Raw genomic sequence first — 18,822 nt, forward strand, 5'->3', positions numbered from 1 at the left:
AGCATATTAAAAAGCAGAGGCATTACTTTGACAACAAAGGTCCGTCTAGTCAAGGCTATGATTTTTCTAGTAGTCATATATGGATGTGAGAGTAGGAGTATAAAGAAAACTGAGCACTGAAGAATTGATGCTTTTGAACTGTGGTGTTGGAGAAGACTCTTGAGAGTCCCTTGGACTGCAAGGAGATCCAACCAGTCCATCCTAAAGGAAATCAGTCCCGAATATTCATTGGAAGGACTGATGCTGAAGCTGAAACTCCAATACTTTGGCCACCTGATGTGAAGAACTGACTCACTTGAAAAGACCCTGATGCTGGGAAAGATTAAAGACTGGAGGAGAAGGAGACGACAGAGGAAGAAATGGTTGGATGGAATCACTGACAATGGACATGAGTTTGAGTAAACTCTGGTTGTTGGTGATGGACAGGGAGGCCTGGCGTGCTGCAGTCCAAGATATCGCAACGAGTCAGACATGACTGAGCAACTGAACTGAACTGAACAATTGATAAATTAGCCAGAAAGAGATTTATATCAATTCACACTTCAAATAAGACTGTATAGCATACCCATTTTTCCAAACCCTCACCAACACTGTGTTATCACTATAGCAATTTGATCAGGAATGCTAGATCATGTGTTACTTTAACTAGCATATATTTAATTATAAATGAGATCAAACATCTTTTTATACAACAAATTTCTAGCTATTTATCATGAATTGCACCTATCCTTTGCCTACTTTTCTCCTTAGGTTGATGATCTCTTTAATCCCAGTTTGTAATTCTCTTTATATAATAAAGATATTAGAGCCTTGTCACACATATCACAGAATTTTCCCAATTCTGTTACGTTTCTTAATTTTGATTTTGTATTTTAGCGGCTTTGTGAAAGTTTCATGTTTGTAGGCACTCAAATTTATCAATCTTTTTCTCTACACCTCTGAATATGCATCTGGTTATAGCTTCTGATCAAAGAACATTCTTATTTTAAGATTATTTTGCAAGTATATTTACTTATCATTTAAATATTTAGCTGCAATTTATTTTATTTAAGAAATGGAGTATTAATACAGTTTTATTAATTCTTTCAAATGACTGTTCAGTTATCTTTTTGGCAATTATTATATAATCCATTGTTTTGCTACTGATTTGAAATACCATAATACAATAAATTTTCATAAGCATTGAATCTTTGTTCTTTTAAATTCTTTCTTTTGTTTTATTGCCTTTCAATTATTGTACCAGAACCATTTATAATTTACTTAAATATCTGATAAATGTTGATCTCCACCCCCTTCATTATTTTACTCTTTTCAAATTAATACGTAGCTATTGTCCGAGATTTATTTTTCCAAATGCACTTTAGGATCACTTGTCAAGATCCAAAAGGAGTGGGAAGGAAACCATTTCATACTACTGCATTAAATTTAAGACTTAAACTTACATTAAATTTAAGTGAGAGTGAAAGGATCACTATATTTAAGATATTGTGTCATAAAAAGATGTATTTTTTTCATTGGAGTCCAATTTTAATGTTCCTCTCTCAGTCCTTAATAATTTCTATTGCCTCTCTATGTATGTTACCTTCTGCTAGTGTTACTGTATTAGTTTTTAGTTGTTGCAGTAACTAATAATCACAAATTTAGCAGCTTAAAAAACCATGACTTTATTATTATATGTGTGTTAAGTTACTTCAATCATGTCTGATGCTGTGTGGCTCTATGGACTATAGCCAGCCAGAATCCACAGGATTCTCCAGGCAAGAATATTGGAGTGGGTTGCCATGCCCTCCTCCAAGGGATCTTCCTGACCCAGGGGTTGAACCCCCATGTCTTATGTCTCCTCCATTCACAGGCGTGTTCTTTACCACTGAAGAGAAGTGAATCGCTCAGTCGTGTCCGACTCTTTGCGACCCCATGGACTGTAGCCTACCGGGATCCTCCGTCCATGGAATTTTCCAGGCAAGAATACTGGAGTGGGTTGCCATTTCCTTCTCCAGGAGCTCTTCTCGACCCAGGGAATGAACCCTGGTCTCCTGCATTGCAGGCAGACGCTTGACCGTCTGAGCCACCAGGGAAGTCCTAGCGCCTTATTATTATTTTACATTTCTGGAAGTCTAAAGAATGTCCCCCTGGGCTACATCCCAGATTTTGATAGGGCTGCATTCCTTTCTGGAGACTACAGAGGAGAATCTGTTTCCTTGCCATTCTATCTTCTATGAGCTGTGTCCATTCCTTGGCTCCTGGCTGCCTTTATGCCTTGAAAACCAGCAGTGGCCAGTCAGGTCTTTTACATTGCATCAATCCAACACCAACTCTCCTTCCCTCTTTCATTTATAACGAGTGTTGTGATACTGGGCCACTTGGATAATCCAGGGTGATCTCCCCATCTCAAGATTCTTAACTTAATCACATCTGCAAAACTCCTTTTGCATGGCACATAATATATTCACAGGTTTGGGGAAATTAGGACGGTATTGTCTTACAATGTCTTCATCCTCTTCTCCCACTCAAAGTCTTATTGTCTTATTGCTGCTCATCCTCTTCTCCCACTCAAAGTCTCTTATTTTCTTATTATTGTGTATTTATGCTGTTATCTTCCTTATTGTAAAGTCACTTTAAGTCTGTAGGGGATACTTTTCTTGATACTGCAGAACATGTCAGAGCAATAAAACCATATCCAATAGCTTTCACCTACTTTGAGTCATTTAGAATTGTGAGTCATCTCTAACTTTGAAAGAGATATAAGACCACACTCCCTTGCATTAGTATTATTTTTCCCATTATGAGAAAAATAATTCAGGAAGCAGTGAGTACATGCAGGTATCTTGTATCATAGTACCAACAGAGTACTTCTATTTCCATTGTCTTACTTACTAAAGTCTTCAGACTCATCTAAATCAAACCACCATCTTCTGTTCTCAAGAGATGACTTGTATCAATCAGGCTAAATTTAAAGTCAGTGGCAGACAACCTGCTACTTGCCAAGTGAACGCTCACCTTGAGCTGAAACCTGTCTCCTTGTTACCATCTCTCTCTCTGCACTCTTTCTGACAATTATAGTGATTCTCCTGTTTTTCAAGTACTTGTGAAATGTGTTTTTCCTACCTTTTCTTCTTTAATCTTTCCCCATATTACGTGAGTTTGATACTCAGCACTGTCCTTATCCATGTGCAGAGAAAATAGTCCCTGGGGTCTTTGTATCTCCTCAAATGCAGGCCTCTGTACCAGGCTGAGTGAACCAGGTGTGGTTTACTGCAGTGTTGGTTAAGCTGCTTCACTTTCCCCTATGTGGTTAAGAAAGAGCTGTATTTAGGAGGTAAGTTCACAGAGATATCTTGTCAAAATTGTCTAGAAAAGCCTCTAGTTCACCTTATTTCTTAAAAAAAAAAAAAGAAAACTACATGATTGATATTATTAAGAAATGACTGTGCCCGTACCTGGATCCCTGATCATTGCTAAGGTTTTTCATAAGTCAGAGGCCAAGTATCTTTCAGCCCTTTTGATGAATAAAATCTTGCACTCCTTTGCAAGAACTTCCCTGATAGTTCAGTGGATAGAGAATCGCCTGCAATGCAGGAGACCCCGGTTGGGTTCCTGGATCGGGAAGATTCGCTGGAGAAGGGATAGGCTACCCACTCCAGTATTCTTGGGCTTCCCTTGTGGCTCAGCTGATAAAGAATCTGTCTGCAATGTAGGAGACCTGGGTTTGATCCCTGGTCGGGAAGATCCCCTGGAGAAGGGAAAGGCTACCCACTCCAGTATTCTGGCCTGGAGAATTCCATGGACTGTGTAGTCCAATGGGGTCACAAAGAGTCGGACACAACTAAGCAACTTTCACTTTCACCTTCACTCCTTTACAAAGGATGGTTGATATCATACAGTTAGCCTGTCTTTTACAAAATTTAAAAACCAGATTATTCCCAATTCTAATTAGCACAAAGGAAGGGAGGACCGTCATATTCTCTAGTTTAAATATCATTCTTGTATTAAATCAGCCAGTGTCACATTATGTCTTTAACTGATACATTACACTCTGACTCACACTTTCAGCTGTAACTCCTGTTTCTTTTTTCATGGTATTGCTAATCTGTATACCCACATCCTGAATTTTTAAAACTCATTTCTTTACGAAACTATAGGACTTCATATTTAATCACTAATAAACTTTGACTTGTTAGTCTGAGCCCACCCCTCATGATCTTCAACTTTTAGAGAAACACAGTGCAAACAGCAAGTGAAAGTAAATTACTACTGTTTATTTTTCTTGGGGAGGCATAATATTAACTTATTCAGTGCTCTCAGTATACATATTTTAAAAGATGCACTATTTGGCCACACATTGCACAACTAACTCTAACAGGTACAATAAAACTGACTAAGTAAGTCTAACCATTAAAGCTGGTCATTCAGGAACTGTGAAGTTAGGCAGTATAGGGCCTTAGAGACATATTTAGAATTTTGGGACAAACCATTAGTCCCTCAGACCTCAGAAAAGGGCTAGCAAAGAACAAGGCAGAGAACACAGTCTTAGGCATGCTACCATTATAAAAATTCAAGCTCAGAAATAAGTCTGGGATTCAGGAACCAGGCATTTGAATAAAGATAGAGGCAAAACATCAAGAAAAAAGCAAAAGCTGCTAACCAAATTGGAGCCAAATTCTTCTCGGCTGGGTACAATGGAACCTTGAAAAGTGAGTCACCAACTGTTGAACCTCAATTCTTTAAATCTCCTTGGTCCATTTCCAGGATTTACCATCAAGAGTGCTTTGGCAATAAACCTGTATATCAAAATCCAGATTTCCCACAGTAAGGAAGAGGGCTTGCAAAGGCTGAAAGGTACTACCTAACAATGAGCACTTTCCTCTTTCCTTTAGTTATGGCAATAAAGATCTTGTCATAGTTCTTTTATCTGTGATGCAATAGTATGAATGCTATAGTTACTGAAATAAGACCTAGATTGTAGTCCTGAAACTTCCATTAACCAGATGTTAATATCGGACAGCTAATAATTCCAAGCCTTAGTTTCTGAATGGGGATCATAGTAACACTGGGAGGGCAGTTCAGTTCAGTTCAGTCCCATCCGACTCTTTGTGACCCCATGGACTGCAGCATGCCAGGCCTCCCTGTCCATCACCAACTCCCAGAGTTTACTCAAACTCATGTCCATTGAGTCGGTGATGCCACCCAACCATCTCATCCTCTGTCGTCCCCTTCGTCTCCTGCCTTCAATCTTTCCCAGCATCAGGGTCTTTTCAAATGAGTCGGTTCTTCACATCAGGTGGCCAAAGGATTGGAGTTTCAGCTTCAGCATCAGTCCTTCCAATGAATATTCAGGACTGATCTCCTTTAGGATGGACTGGTTGGATCTCCTTGCAGTCCAAGGGACTCTCAAGAGTCTTCTCCAACACCACAGTTCAAAAGCATCAGTTCTTTGGCCCATCAAATCAATCCAATCCCAAGGAAAGGCAATTGCCAAAGATTGCTCAAACTACCGCACAATTGCACTCATCTCACACACTAGTAAAGTAATGCTCAAAATTCTCCAAGCCAGGTTTCAACAATATGTGAACCATGAACTTCCAGATGTTCAAGCTGGTTTTAGAAAAGGCAGAGGAACCAGAGATCAAATTGACAACATCCGTTGAATCATCTAAAAAGCAAAAGAGTTCCAGAAAAACATCTATTTCTGTTTTATTGACTCTGCCAAAGCCTTTGACTGTGTGGATCACAACAAACTGTGGAAAATTCTTCAAGAGATGGGAATACCAGATCACCTGACCTGCGTCTTGAGAAACCTGTATGCAGGTCAGGAAGCAACAGTTAGAACTGGACATGGAACAACAGACTGGTTCCAAATCAGGAAAGGCTGTATATTGTCACCCTGCTTATTTAATTTATATGCAGAGTACATCATGAGAAACGTTGGACTCCTTGAAGCACAAGCTGGAATCAAGATTGCCAGGAGAAATATCAATAACTTCAGATATGCAGATGATACCACCCTTATGGCAGAAAGTGAAGAGGAACTAAAGAGCCTCTTGAGGAAAGTGAAAAAGGATATGTCTCTTTCCATATTTATCCTTATCAAAGCATTCATGATTATCCTCCTGTCTATTTTTCAAAAAAATTATTTAAACATTTTTGTCAGTTTCTCCTCAAATCATTGCCTCTCCTTTGCTTCCTATCAGTAAGCAGTACTTCCATACACCACTCACTTAAACAACCTGGGGACAATTCTTCATTCTCTCTTCTTCAGCTTCATGCCCAGTCATTCCCTAAGTCCCATATTCAACACTGAATTCTGCACCTCAAACACATTCATTTATGAATTATGAATCATTCTCTCTACCCCTGCTACCACCTTGGTCTGGGTCACCATTATTTATTACTTGGACTGCTAGAACGCTTCCCAACTGGTCTCCTTGCCTCTAGTCCTGCTCCTCTCCCAATTAATTCACTTTCAAACACTTGATTACAACAGTGCAGCTTTGCTATCTTCGTTTACTATATCCTTCCCTTGGGGCTCTCACTGTCCATGAGGAGGCCATGTGTGTACTCCAGACTTCTATGCCAATAAGAAATAATGGCACTCCCTTAGGAAGATGAAGAGGGTATACCTCATTATTGTTTAAAATAGTTTGTCTTTCCCTTACACACCACATGTCCACACACATGGAAGCCATCTGGGAGAATATACACCAAAATACTATTAGCTATTTGAGCATGCTGGTTTTCATGTGATATTTTTTTCCATTGCTTTATATTTTTAAATATTTCTTTAATAAATGTATATATTTAATTTACTAACTCATCCTGCATGGTTAAATTTCAAAGTTGTTTTCAATACTTTTAAAATCCTCATAATTCTTTATAAATATGGTCAAAGTCCAGCCTAACAAAATCCATGAAAAATAGATAGTTTGGATTAATTTGAGATGAACTAGGGTTTAAGCTGGGGATTTCCTGGTGGCTCAATGGTAAAAATCCACCTGTCAATGCAGGAGATGCAGACTCAATCCCTGGTTCAGGAAGATCCCTTGGAGAAGGAAATGGCAACCCATTCCAGTATTCTTCCCTGGAAAATCCCCATCGACAGAGAAGCCTGGTGGGCTACAGTCCAAGGGGTCACAAATGAGTTGAATATGATTTGGTGACTAAACAACAAGGTTTAAGCTAGAGATTCTTTCTTCGTAGACTGATTACAATCTCATTGGATCTCACTTTTTTCACTTTTGATATTCAAAGCAGTAAACAACAATAAGGAAGACAGGGAAGTAAAGTAATTTGCATCTTTAAAAAGCATCATCCTTTTCCTTTTCCTAACTGGTACTTAGACTTGTTTGAAATGGTGTTCGAGACTGTTCAGTCGATCAGTAAGTATTTACTGAGGACCCATTATGTGGCAGGAGTTATATTAGATTCTGGGGATAGAATGTGAATGAGAAAAATTCTAGCTCTCATGGAGTTTACAGTCACCTGGTGTAGTCATTGTACAGTGTCTTTTATACATATTTTTATCAGTAAATGCAAACATTTCCACTTATGAGGAGTTCATTGTGTTGCTTTCTAGTGCTATCTTTTAGCTAATTATTTTAGCTAAATAATCCATTTTAGAAGATAAGCAATATTATTAATTCACAGAAAAATTTTTTTTGTGTTGACCCAAATTTGCCCTCCTTGACTGATAAACATTTTTCTTTATTCTGCCTCAAAGAACTTTAGAATAAATCTTCCACAGCCTCTCATACCCTTTCCCACTCTGTGGGAAGCTCGTGAGGGATAGCCTTTCAAATATATTGAGATAACTATTACGCGGCGGTTCGACTTCTCTGGGATAGAACACTGCAGTTCCTTTCATCATTTCTTCTGTGACATGGTTTTTAAATCATATACCATCCTGATTGCTTTCCTCTGGATGCTTTCAACTTTGTCACCCTTTGTTGTTAAAAATAAATTACTCCCAATTTCCTGCTTTCAATAGAGTAGAGTGAACATAATTGACTCTTTGATGTGCGAGGGTCTGGTATGGTCTGAAAGCAATTACTCTGACCTTGAATACTTATTCTACTATACTGTAAGTGTCATTAAAGAAAAAAATAGGAGCTTGTACTAAATCTTTACCAATCCTTGGGTATATATTGGAAGATTTTTTGAAAATGAGTTTATATTTTCATTTGTTTTTCTTTTGATAATGAAGTATGGTTTATAAAGGTAATATACATCAAAAGTAAATTCGATTAATTGTCAAATTCATCATGTGGATAATCTGTTTTTCTTTTCTGGTAAACTACAAACTTTCTGAGTGCAAGGATTACATCTTACTCATTTTTTTTAAACATTTCCAGCAATTAACATAATTCTAAATGTATATGATAGATGCTCAATAAATATTTGCTGACCATTAATGCCTTGTATGGGTTTCCCTGGTGGGTCAAATGGTAAACAATCTGCCGGCAATGCAGTAGACCCGGGTTCGATCCCGAGTCAGGAAGATTCCTTGGAGAGGGGAATAGCTACCCACTCCAGTATTCTTGCCTGGAGAATTCCATGGACAGAGGAGCCTGGTCGGCTGCAGTCCGTGGGATCTCAAAGGTGGAGAGCAATGACTGAGTGACACACACACGTGCACTCTCTCTCCCACACACACAACGCCTTGTACAAGATATAAAGATATTGTAAAATGAAATGAGTTCCAATTTTCAGAATATATTGGAGAATCAGTAATATAGAATAAGACCTTAATTTTATCCCAACCCGAAAAGAGTAACCTTAGTATATTAGCAGTATTCACAAAGGAAGTGTGTTGGGTGGGAATACATTCACTTCTAAATGACTGAAAACCCAATTAGCAATGACTCAAACAATAAGAAACTTTAATAATTGCTTAAGAAACCTGAAGAAACTGGTCCTGAAACTATCTGAGCAACTCAATGATATTATCAAGGTCCCAGGCTTTTCAAAGATCCTGCTGTTGTCATTCTTGACCAGTTGTCTTTTTGAGGTGAGAGGCTTTCTGCCTTAAGGTTACAACCTGCCTACCCGTGCCCCAAGCGTCAAACCTGCACCCAGAGAGAGGAAACAGGATGGCCTAAACTCTGCAAGAGCCTCTTTGCATACCTTTTTTCTCTGGGGAAAGAATATTTTTCCAGAGGCCTCCTGGCAAATTTCCCTTTGTATCTAACTGGTCAAAAATTGAGTCATATGGCTATCTCTAGGAAGCAGGCAAAGGAGAAGAGTCTTGGGAATGACTGTTGATTAAACAACTGTTTATGCCACAAGTAGAAAATACACATATTTTATAAAAAAAGAGATCATGACTTGAAATCAAGAACTTCAGGGGAACCAAATTACAAGGACCGTTCTAAAAAGATCACTGGTAATATTGGGGTTACACAATTGCATAACTTATTCAAACAGATGAGTCATCACCTCTCAATCATTTTTAGAAGAACTGACGAAACTTATTATCTTTTCTAGCTTTTATAAATTAAACAGGCTGTGTCTTTATCACAAAGCTATTTTTATTTTTTCTCCTTCCTTTCAGGAGTCCTATCCAAAGAAGAGGAATTACACTATGGAAATTGTACCATCTGCCTCTCTGGATACATTTCCTTCAGAAAATGAGAATTTTCTATGTGATCTCATGGACACAGCAGTTACAAAGAAGCCTTGCTCCTTAGAAATTGCAAGGGCCCCTTCTCCAAGAACTGGTAATATTTCTTACTAACATGGACCAATTCAGTTTACATGCCTGTATATTTGAAGATATATCATTAGTATTTTGATGTCCCACAATATTTTTAAAAATGAAAGAGCCCCAATATAGTCCTAAGGATTTTTTTTTTTTTGCATCTTGAAGTGAGTCCAGGTAAGTTGACGCATTTTTGATGTGAACACTCTTAATTTCTTGGCAAGAGCTCTCATGGAAGTGGTACTGCTATGGTGAAGACACTGAAACCTTTTAATAGTGAAAAACATTCTAGGTCAGATACAAAGCTTTGGGTCCTTCAGAGTCTCATAGCAAATTTGGTAGCGAGAATCTTTAAGTATAGTTTCTTGTATCCTGTCTGCTTCCAGGTCATCAAAGCATACTCAACTACTTTGTGTAGGTATTTTCAGATCCATTGCTTTATTTACTAGCATTATAAACTGGTGAATAAATGAACAAATATGCCCATTTTACTGATGAGGAACTTGAAGCTAAGTGTCTTATTTAATATCAGTACTTTGAGGGGCCTTTGCTTGAACATGAGTTTTTCTTTGTCATCAGGCTTGCTTTGTATTCCTTTGCCACTGCCTCTGAGTACAGAATGCAGAGTAGTTACGTGAAAGCTAATGGGGGAGGAGAGCTTCAAGTGGGTGGTCAGCACATTCAAGGTTGCAAAGAAACTGTAGAATTTCTGAGGAGAGGCTTTATTTATTTGTTTGTTTGACAATCCAATTTCTGCCTGTCTTTGAAAAGTAAGTTTAAGAAATGATGTGATAAACCTAGATTTTTAAAAGCTAATAGTGAGATGCAGAAGAAGGAAAAGGGAGTGGAGAATACAGATTACCCTTTGAAGAGGATTAGAAAAAGAGCTATAATGTTAACATGAGAAGAAAGTGGTATGAGGGAGAAATGGTTAGTTTATTTTAGGATAAGTAAGGTTTGGTCAAGTTTAGAAGTTGGAGGAGTTTGCTGATGGAGAACAAGAGATTGAAGACAAACAGTAAAGAGAGAATACTGATGGGTATAAATCAAGACTGAGATAGTCTAAGAAAACACAACCATTGCTTCTCTTAGAAGAAGAAATACAGCATTATGAACACAGAGAAAGACTGAAATATGTATGTCCAGATGGGTTCAATTTCTGAGTAATGTAAGGGTTATTGACTGAAAGAAGAGTTAAATGTTGAGAAGGGTAAGAGTAAAATTCAGAAGTATTATTTTAAGTGACTGGCTATAGAATTTTATAGATGTGAACAAGTAGGTTTTTGAGAAATACTGAGGCCATGCATGCATGCGTGCATGCTCAGTCATGTCTGACTCTTTGCGACCTTGTGAACTGTAATTCACCAGGCTCCTCTGTCCATGGAGTTTCCCAGGCAAGAATACTGGAGTGGGTTGCCATTTCCTTCTCCAGGGGGTATTCCTGACCGAGGGATCGAAACTGCATCTCTTGCATCTGCTGAATTGGCAGGCAGATTCTTTACCACTGAGCCACCTGGGAAGCCCAGGGTGTTGTATAAATCATAAGCATGTAGAAGGAAGATTTTTGCATGCGGTCAGAGCATAATCATGAAAATAGTTAAGGTTTATTAAGCATTTACTGTGTACTAGATACTATTATAAGTGCTTTATATACATTATTTCCTGTAATTCTTACAATGCTACAAGATAATAATACCATGATTCCCATTTTATAGAAGAGGAACATGAGGCAGGGAAATATTAGGTAACCTCCCAAGGTTACATATTAACAATGGATGATTCTGGGACTTGAACTTGGGTTGTCCCCTTATACTCTTAAATGTTATGTTAATTACACTGCTGCATTATATTAAGAACTAAAATGGAATAGAAAGTGTGAACCAAGTAGTGAAATCCTCAAGAAATGTGGAGTTGTGCCTGGAAATCCACATATAGTAACAATAAAGTCAGGAAAAGTATGTTATAATAGGATAGCATAATCTTCAGATGAGCAGATTGGATGAAGGTAGAGTAGTGGGTGATTCAGAAGCAGTCATGGAGAGTTAGACAATGCTGAGAAGATGATAAGAATGAAACTCGAAAAGAATGAAAAATCTTCTGTAGGAGAGGTCATAGCGGAAAATAGTGGGGAAATCAGGAGTAAAGTTCAGTTAATGTGGGAATATATATATATATACACACACACACACACACATATGAATCTCATGTATATATATATGAAAATTTAAAAGAGTTTTAATTAGGGAATAGAGGTAGAGTGTTAAATTAGGGGTGGTGGAAGCAGGAATGAAAGCATTATTTATTCATTAAATAAAAGAAAACTAATTGACTTCCTTCACTTGCCAGGCACTTTGCTGCATGCTGAGGAGGATACAGGGATGAAAAAGAAATGGACCCAGGTTTTAAAACTAATTAGGCTCAGAACAATTCTCCTGCTGAAAAACAAAACAAAACAAAACAAAACAGCATGCTGGATAAAAATACAGAAAAGGAAGACTTAAAAGCATCAAAAAGGTGACAGGAAAATTATGTAAAGTAAATAACATTTAAATAAGGAACTTCTTTTTATCAGTATACTAGTAAGAAATAATCGGGCCAATACATTGGTGAAGGTGGGAAGCCAGTGGAGCATTACAATCACTTTTGTCCTGAGGGAATTTGCTGAACCTGCCGTTAAACTTCAGTCCTCAAGTCCTCTATAGGTTTGTGTACAGAAAGCAAATCTCTGTGCCTGTTAAGCATGTGAACTCTAATAGGAAATCCTTCCTCCATAAACCTAGAGCTACAAGGGCTACACTGACACAGTAATCAGAAATAATTCTGTCTCATAACATTTATTCTAAGGAGACTGCAAGATCTGCTAAGATGATTTGTTGCGAGCAGAACAAGGAGAAAAATTCCTGAGGTGTTATAATCATGAGCTGGTCCTTACACAGATTTTCACCCAAAACATATCATCCATATAGTCTGCAAAATATCAGTCCATGAATTTAATTTAAAGTAGTACCCTCAGTCGTCAAGCAGAAGCAAAAGAAAACCATCTAGGGAGGAATGTAAATTATCTCTCTCAGTTCAGTTGTGTAAATTATCTCTGTCAGTCGCGTCCGACTCTTTGGGACCCCATGGATGGCAGCACGCCAGGCCTCCCTGTCCATCACCAACTCCCGGAGCTTGCTCAAACTCATGTCCACTGAGTTGGTGATGCCATCCAACCATCTCATCCTCTGCTGTCCCCTTCTCCTCCTGCCTTCAATCTTTCCCAGAATCAGGGGTCTTTTCAAATGAGTCAGTTCCTTGCATCAGGTGGCCAAAGTATTGGAGTTTCAGCTTCAGCATCAGTCCTTCCAATGAGTATTCAGGATTGATTTCCTTTAGGTTTGACTGGTTGGATCTCCTTGCAGTCCAAGGGACTCTCAAGAGTCTTCTCCAACACCACAATTCAAAAGCATCAGTTCTTTGACACTCAGGTTTCTTTATGGTCCAACTCTCACATCCATACATGTTTACCGGACTGCTGAATTATCTCTGTAGGCCCTAAGTAATTGCTATAAATACTTTTCCAATTAAAATGATCAATTTGCAATCATTAAGCCTAGAAGAAAAAGACCCCCAATCAGAAATCAACAGAAATAAGGAAGAACAAATACCCACCTGAAAAGACTTCAGATATTGGAATTATTAGATGCAGACTATAAAATGGCCATGTTATTATAGATAAAACATAAGGTTGAAGGTGTTTTGAGGAATAGAAACCATAAAAAAATGACCTAGCATATTTGAGAGGAAAAAAACAAAACTTTTACAAATTAAGAACACACACACACAAAGAAAAACAACCCTAAATTTAACCCTCAGTGGACGAGTGGAGAAGACTCTTGAGAGTCCCTTGGCCTGCAAGGAGATCCAACCCGTCCATCCTAAAGGAAATCAGTCCTGAATATTCATTGGAAGGACTGATGCTGAAACTGAAACTCCAATACTTTGGCCACCTGATGTGAAGAACTGACTCATTGGAAAAGACCCTGATGCTGGGAAAGATTGAAGGTGGGAGGAGAAGGGGTCAACAGATGGTTAGATGGCATTACTGACTCGATGGACATGAATTTGAGTTACAAATTTAAGTTAGCTCTGGGAGTTGGTGATGGACCTGGAAGCCTGGCGTGTTGCAGTTCATGGGGTGGCAAAGAGTCAGACCCGACTGAGTGACTGAACTGAGCTGATAGTCATAAGTCTACCAGATTCAAGGGGAGAGAATATGAATCCTACTTCTTGATGGAAGGAGTATCACCCTGTAATAAGAGAATATAGGATGGCAGATACTTTTGGCTGTCCTTTTTGGAAAATAGAATCTGCCAGTCTTCCCTCTGATCACTATGATTTATATCCTTTTACTGGATGCCCAAACATCAGCCCTTTACTGCGTGAAGTCCTAGTTTAGCTTTAGGTGTGTATGAGTCTTCCTACTGCGGTTCTTACAGTATAGGTCCTTAACGACCTTTGCTCTTGGCAGTGATGACCTATGAACTAAAGAGACAAATTACCAGTCTCCTCTCCTACACACCCAACATTTAAGAGTGGGAAAGGTATAGGACAACCACAGTTGACACTCCCATTCAAACACAGAGAAAATAGGCCACACAGACTTCTCTAGTTTGTGGCAATTCTGAATGTAATCAAGCACAGCTCCGTGATTAAGCCTTAGTACAAGTGGAGTAGTAATTGTTTTCTGTGTCTCTTGGTTCTACCTTCTGAGTCATTCTTCCTTTTCCATAAAAAGTAACCCATGTTTAAATTTGGTATCTTTCTCACTTGCTTACTGTTTATAAAAAATTAGGGGCCAAATTTTGTTTTATATTATCTTTTTCCTTCTAGTTCAAATTGAAATACTTTCCTTTAAAACTTTGTGGACTTCGTGTGTTTCATTTGTACTCCATTCCATTAGGCAAAAGCTTATATTCCAGATAAGATTTTCTCTGCCTTATGCTCCTTATGAGACTTTTACAAGACAGTGTCCTTGAGGTTCTTAGAAACCCTATTATTGAACAGGGAGGATGTATGAGGCTTTCTTTAAATCCTTAGAGGGTCATTGTTGGCTTGAAGTTTCTATGCAGCACTACAGCATGTTACTATGGTATAGTTCTTACACAGTATATTGTGTAAGAAGCTGTGTTTCTTCTTATAACCTTCCCCTTTATGGAAAAATGTTACTGAAGTCATATCATAAGAAGATATTCTTACAGATACTTTTGGAAAGTATAAACTTCAACAATGCCTGAGTTGTTTGTTGTTTCTTAAGTGGGATAAGAGTTCATTCACTTGAGTATATAATTTTCCCCAATTGCATTCAATCATTTGGAATCAGTATGAAAGAAACCAGTTTGCTCAATTGACCCATTAATTTATAATGATTGATGGTCTTTGCACTTTGGGCTGTGATTGTGAATTCTAGGGATGAGAGAGTCCAGAATTTAAAATGGAAGATTCTCTTTTTTATATATAATGGATGAATATTAGAGCCAGAGCAGTTTCCATTCCAGTTTTAGACGGAACCTTAACAAGTGAACCCCACAAAACTCCCCTGCATAAACACCATAGCAGGTTGAACAGAGTGCCAACATAACTGTCATCAGCCGGATGAGACAGTTCAAGTCTTTTTCATCTGCTGATTCCATTAAGATGCACCTTAGATTTTGCCTGGATCTAATAGCTTCCAAGTCTCCCATTCTGCTGTACCTAGCTTCTCCTTGTCTTCTCAGGACAAACTTAGTTCCTGAACTTGGGGGAAGTTACTGGACTCTTGGAGTTACTGATGTTTCCCTCTGTTACTAAGTCCTTTATTAACTGAAGGTAGCACCTGTAGAAGAGGAGGCCTTTCTTGATGCGCATGAGTCTTTCAGAGGCCTTCATATTAAACTGTAGCCTGCAGTTCCTTACTCAGTAAACATTCACTGAGTGCCTCTGGTGTTCTAGGTCTTGTGCTGCATGTTGCCAAAGTAGAGTAAAAGGTACAAGTCCTGATAGGTAGGAACCTAGAGGGTGCTAAGAGTAATAAGTTCAATGATAGAAATGAGCATGAGGTGCTCCAGGAAAGTAGAATAGGAGGGAGTGAGTGAAGGCTTCCTGGAGGGAGGATCTGGTGCCTTATTTGAGCCTCAAAGAAGGAAGAGTTAGATGAATAAATGGGAAATATATGGCTGTCTAGGTCAGGGAATACTGTGTGCCAAGATCCAGATGTATGGAAGAACACACTGCATTCACAGACTATGCCCAATTTAGAGTGGTTAGAATAGAGACTAGAGGAAAATGCATAAAAAACAAGAAGTGACATGCTGAAGTTTGAATTTCACTTGACAGCGGAGTCAAACCACTGACAGACTTTAAGGAGGGACAAGGCATGATGAGTTTTTGTGTTTTAGAATGATCTCTCTGGAAGCAATATGGGGGGATTCATTGGGCAGATAAGTGACTAGAAGCAGGAGGAGGTCAACACGCAGTCTCAGCAGAAAATAATTATGGCCAGGACAAAGGAAATGTTAATGAAGAGGGGGGAGGGGGAAGAAAGCTGAGGGGTGTGTAGGAGTGAAGCTCATACCTTATCCCCTTGGGAGTCTGACATTGGGAAAATAGTAGGCAAGGGAACGGAGGAGTTATATCTTAGGGAATGTATTCTACAGTTTTTGGTTAACTGTGCTGGATAACCTGGCTCAGTTTCACAGACAAAATTAGGGTTTCTGTACGCACAGGAAATGCATTCTGAAGCTTTTCCTGGAGAGAAAGAAAGAGAGGACTGGCGAGAGACGAGAGAGCGGGAGGATGACCAGGTCTTTAGAGGGGCTGTTATTAGCTGATTTGTGCCCCTTTCTTTCCCCCCGCCCGAGGGTATATTGGAACCCTTAGTTCTCCTAGTACTCAGAATGTGAGTACTATGTGGAGAAGTAGAGACAGAGTCTCTATACAGGTAATCAAGTTAAAATGAAGTCTTTAGGTGGGCACCAATCCAACATGACTCATTGAAAAAGGGGGACGTAGAGACATGGAAAGAAGAAAGATGATGGAGAAGGTGGTCATCTAGAAGCCAAGGAGAGAGGCCTGGAACAGATCTCCATAGCAGGAACCAGTCTTGCCAAGACCTTGATTTTGGACTTCTAGCCTCTAGAATTGTGAGAAAACAAATTTCTGTTGTTTTTAATACATTGTTAGTAGCCCCCGTCAACAAATACGGGGACGGTAACTGAGGACACAGACGCACCTCGATGGGTGGGTGATTTAGGATGCCGAGGCCAGGAGGACACGGCGGGCCTGGCCGTGCTTGTCTGAGGCTGCAAAGCTTGAGGGTCTCGGTTGTAACTGGCAATGTCATTCGTTGGTATGGAAGATGAATTTTCTCAGAAAATCAGTTAAGTATGGATGTTAGTTTCCTTTCTGTGGTCACTTGTTAACAAATTTACTAACTAGATGAGCTAGTACAAAACAGGTCTCATCTGACCATAGGAAAAAAATTTTTTACTGTACCAACAGGTTTAATTTAAATATGAAATCAACTTATTAGTAAATCTATATTAAACAAAATTTTACAATTCAACCGGAAAATGAATGATACTCTCGGCTCAGTGGCTCAGTGACTACAGATTTATATGGAATAAAAATTAATATTGCTCTAGTACTAGGCTCATTAAATAAAGATTAACAGAAGTCCAGTCCTTGCTTGACAAATTCGCTAAGACCCATGTTTACTCAGTCAGTATTGAATCTATTTGTTTCCCTTTATGCATAGAGCAAAGGACCTTACATAATCATAGTGGTGACTCAGTTACATAAATGAATGAATCATTAAATGAGTGAATGAATGAATGAATATTATCCTTAAAAGAAAATGGCCATAATGGCAGGAAAATCCCTTATGAAATAGTCACATGCCATCGAAGATAATGTTTTCTTATCTGCTTTTCATTTAATTTTAACCTTCAGAGGGGAATTCTTCCATTTTCTGGTTACTAGGCAATCTGTTATTTTGAATCACTTCGTATAGGATTTGCTCGCTATGGATGCTCAATAAATCTATTTTGATTAATGAGCCATTTACAACAACACCAGTGAGGACTGTTTCCAATCCTGTTGCAGGAGAATAGATGACCTCTGATAAAAAGGACACAATCAATAGTCCCATGCCAGGATAGCGCGGGTCTCGGTTACCTTTATTCAATTTGCTAATGTGCTCACTGGACTATGGTCAACCTGAAATGAAAATGTCATGTGGTGAATAGTCTTTCACACCTCACTACACCTCCCACAGTATCCTGAAATGGGTTGTAGTGTGAGGGTGATTTATACCAAAATATTTTTTGAAATGGTGAACTTTTCTTAATTCTAATGCCAAATTTTTGAAACCAAAGGAATTCAGACTGGACCAAGACTAATGTTTATCTCTGCTAGGCAAGTAGGTAGTGTAAACATGAGTTCCGTGAGTATGTTTAACTCATTTAGGAGAGCAAACTGTTTTTAAGCCCCTTGGAAGCAATTCTTTAACGTACAAATACTGGCTTTGCTGATAAAAACCACTTTTATCAAACAGCAATTATTTATTTGGCATTTGCTCTGTGCTCAGTGATGTCTTAGCCATTTATCAAGGCAGATCTCTCTATGGTAACTATGTAATCCAGTGTTAGTTTATAGAAGGGCAAAGAGAGGAAACTAGGGCAGCAGTACCTGCCATGAAATCCTGGTAAATTAGCTCTTCTTTCATCCATAAGGACAGTTTACTAATTTGAATGTAGTCAACTCAATCTGATCAAATTGGTGGAAACTTGTTATACTTGGAAAACAATAACCTGAACAAAAGGAAAATTATCCTTTTTTTCTCAAATCAATTTTACTTGTTCTATATATGAATAACATGAACTATAGATTTATAAGATCTCTAACAATATAATGAACTCTCACTAAAGTGATTATATGGGGGATATGGGACTTCCCTGGTGGATCAGTTGGTGAAGAATCTGCTTGTAATGAAGGAGATCCAGTTTGATCCTTGGGTCGGGAAGATCCCCTGGAAAAGGGCATGTCAACCCACTCCAGTATTCTTGTCTGGAGAATCCCATGGACAGAGGAGCCTGGTGGGCTGCAGTCTATAG

General features: G+C 38.7%; 1 protein-coding gene across 20 annotated transcripts in view; it reads left to right on the forward strand.

Annotated features, from left to right (window-relative positions):
- Positions 1-18,822, forward strand: part of ANKS1B (ankyrin repeat and sterile alpha motif domain containing 1B) — a 1,073,060-nt gene that overhangs the window by 362,236 nt on the left and 692,002 nt on the right. For 14 of the 20 annotated variants that reach the window (XM_043881066.1, XM_043881055.1, XM_043881058.1 and 11 more), the window contains exons 10-11: positions 9,545-9,710; positions 9,860-9,868. In XM_043881066.1, the coding sequence (XP_043737001.1) occupies positions 9,545-9,710; positions 9,860-9,868 (175 nt within the window). The remainder of the gene's footprint in view (positions 1-9,544; positions 9,711-9,859; positions 9,869-18,822) is intronic. The other 6 variants (XM_043881060.1, XM_043881063.1, XM_043881067.1 and 3 more) reach the window with 1 other exon arrangement.

Source organism: Cervus elaphus, chromosome 22, assembly GCF_910594005.1.
Source record: "Cervus elaphus chromosome 22, mCerEla1.1, whole genome shotgun sequence".
Taxonomy (NCBI): Eukaryota; Metazoa; Chordata; class Mammalia; order Artiodactyla; family Cervidae; genus Cervus; species Cervus elaphus.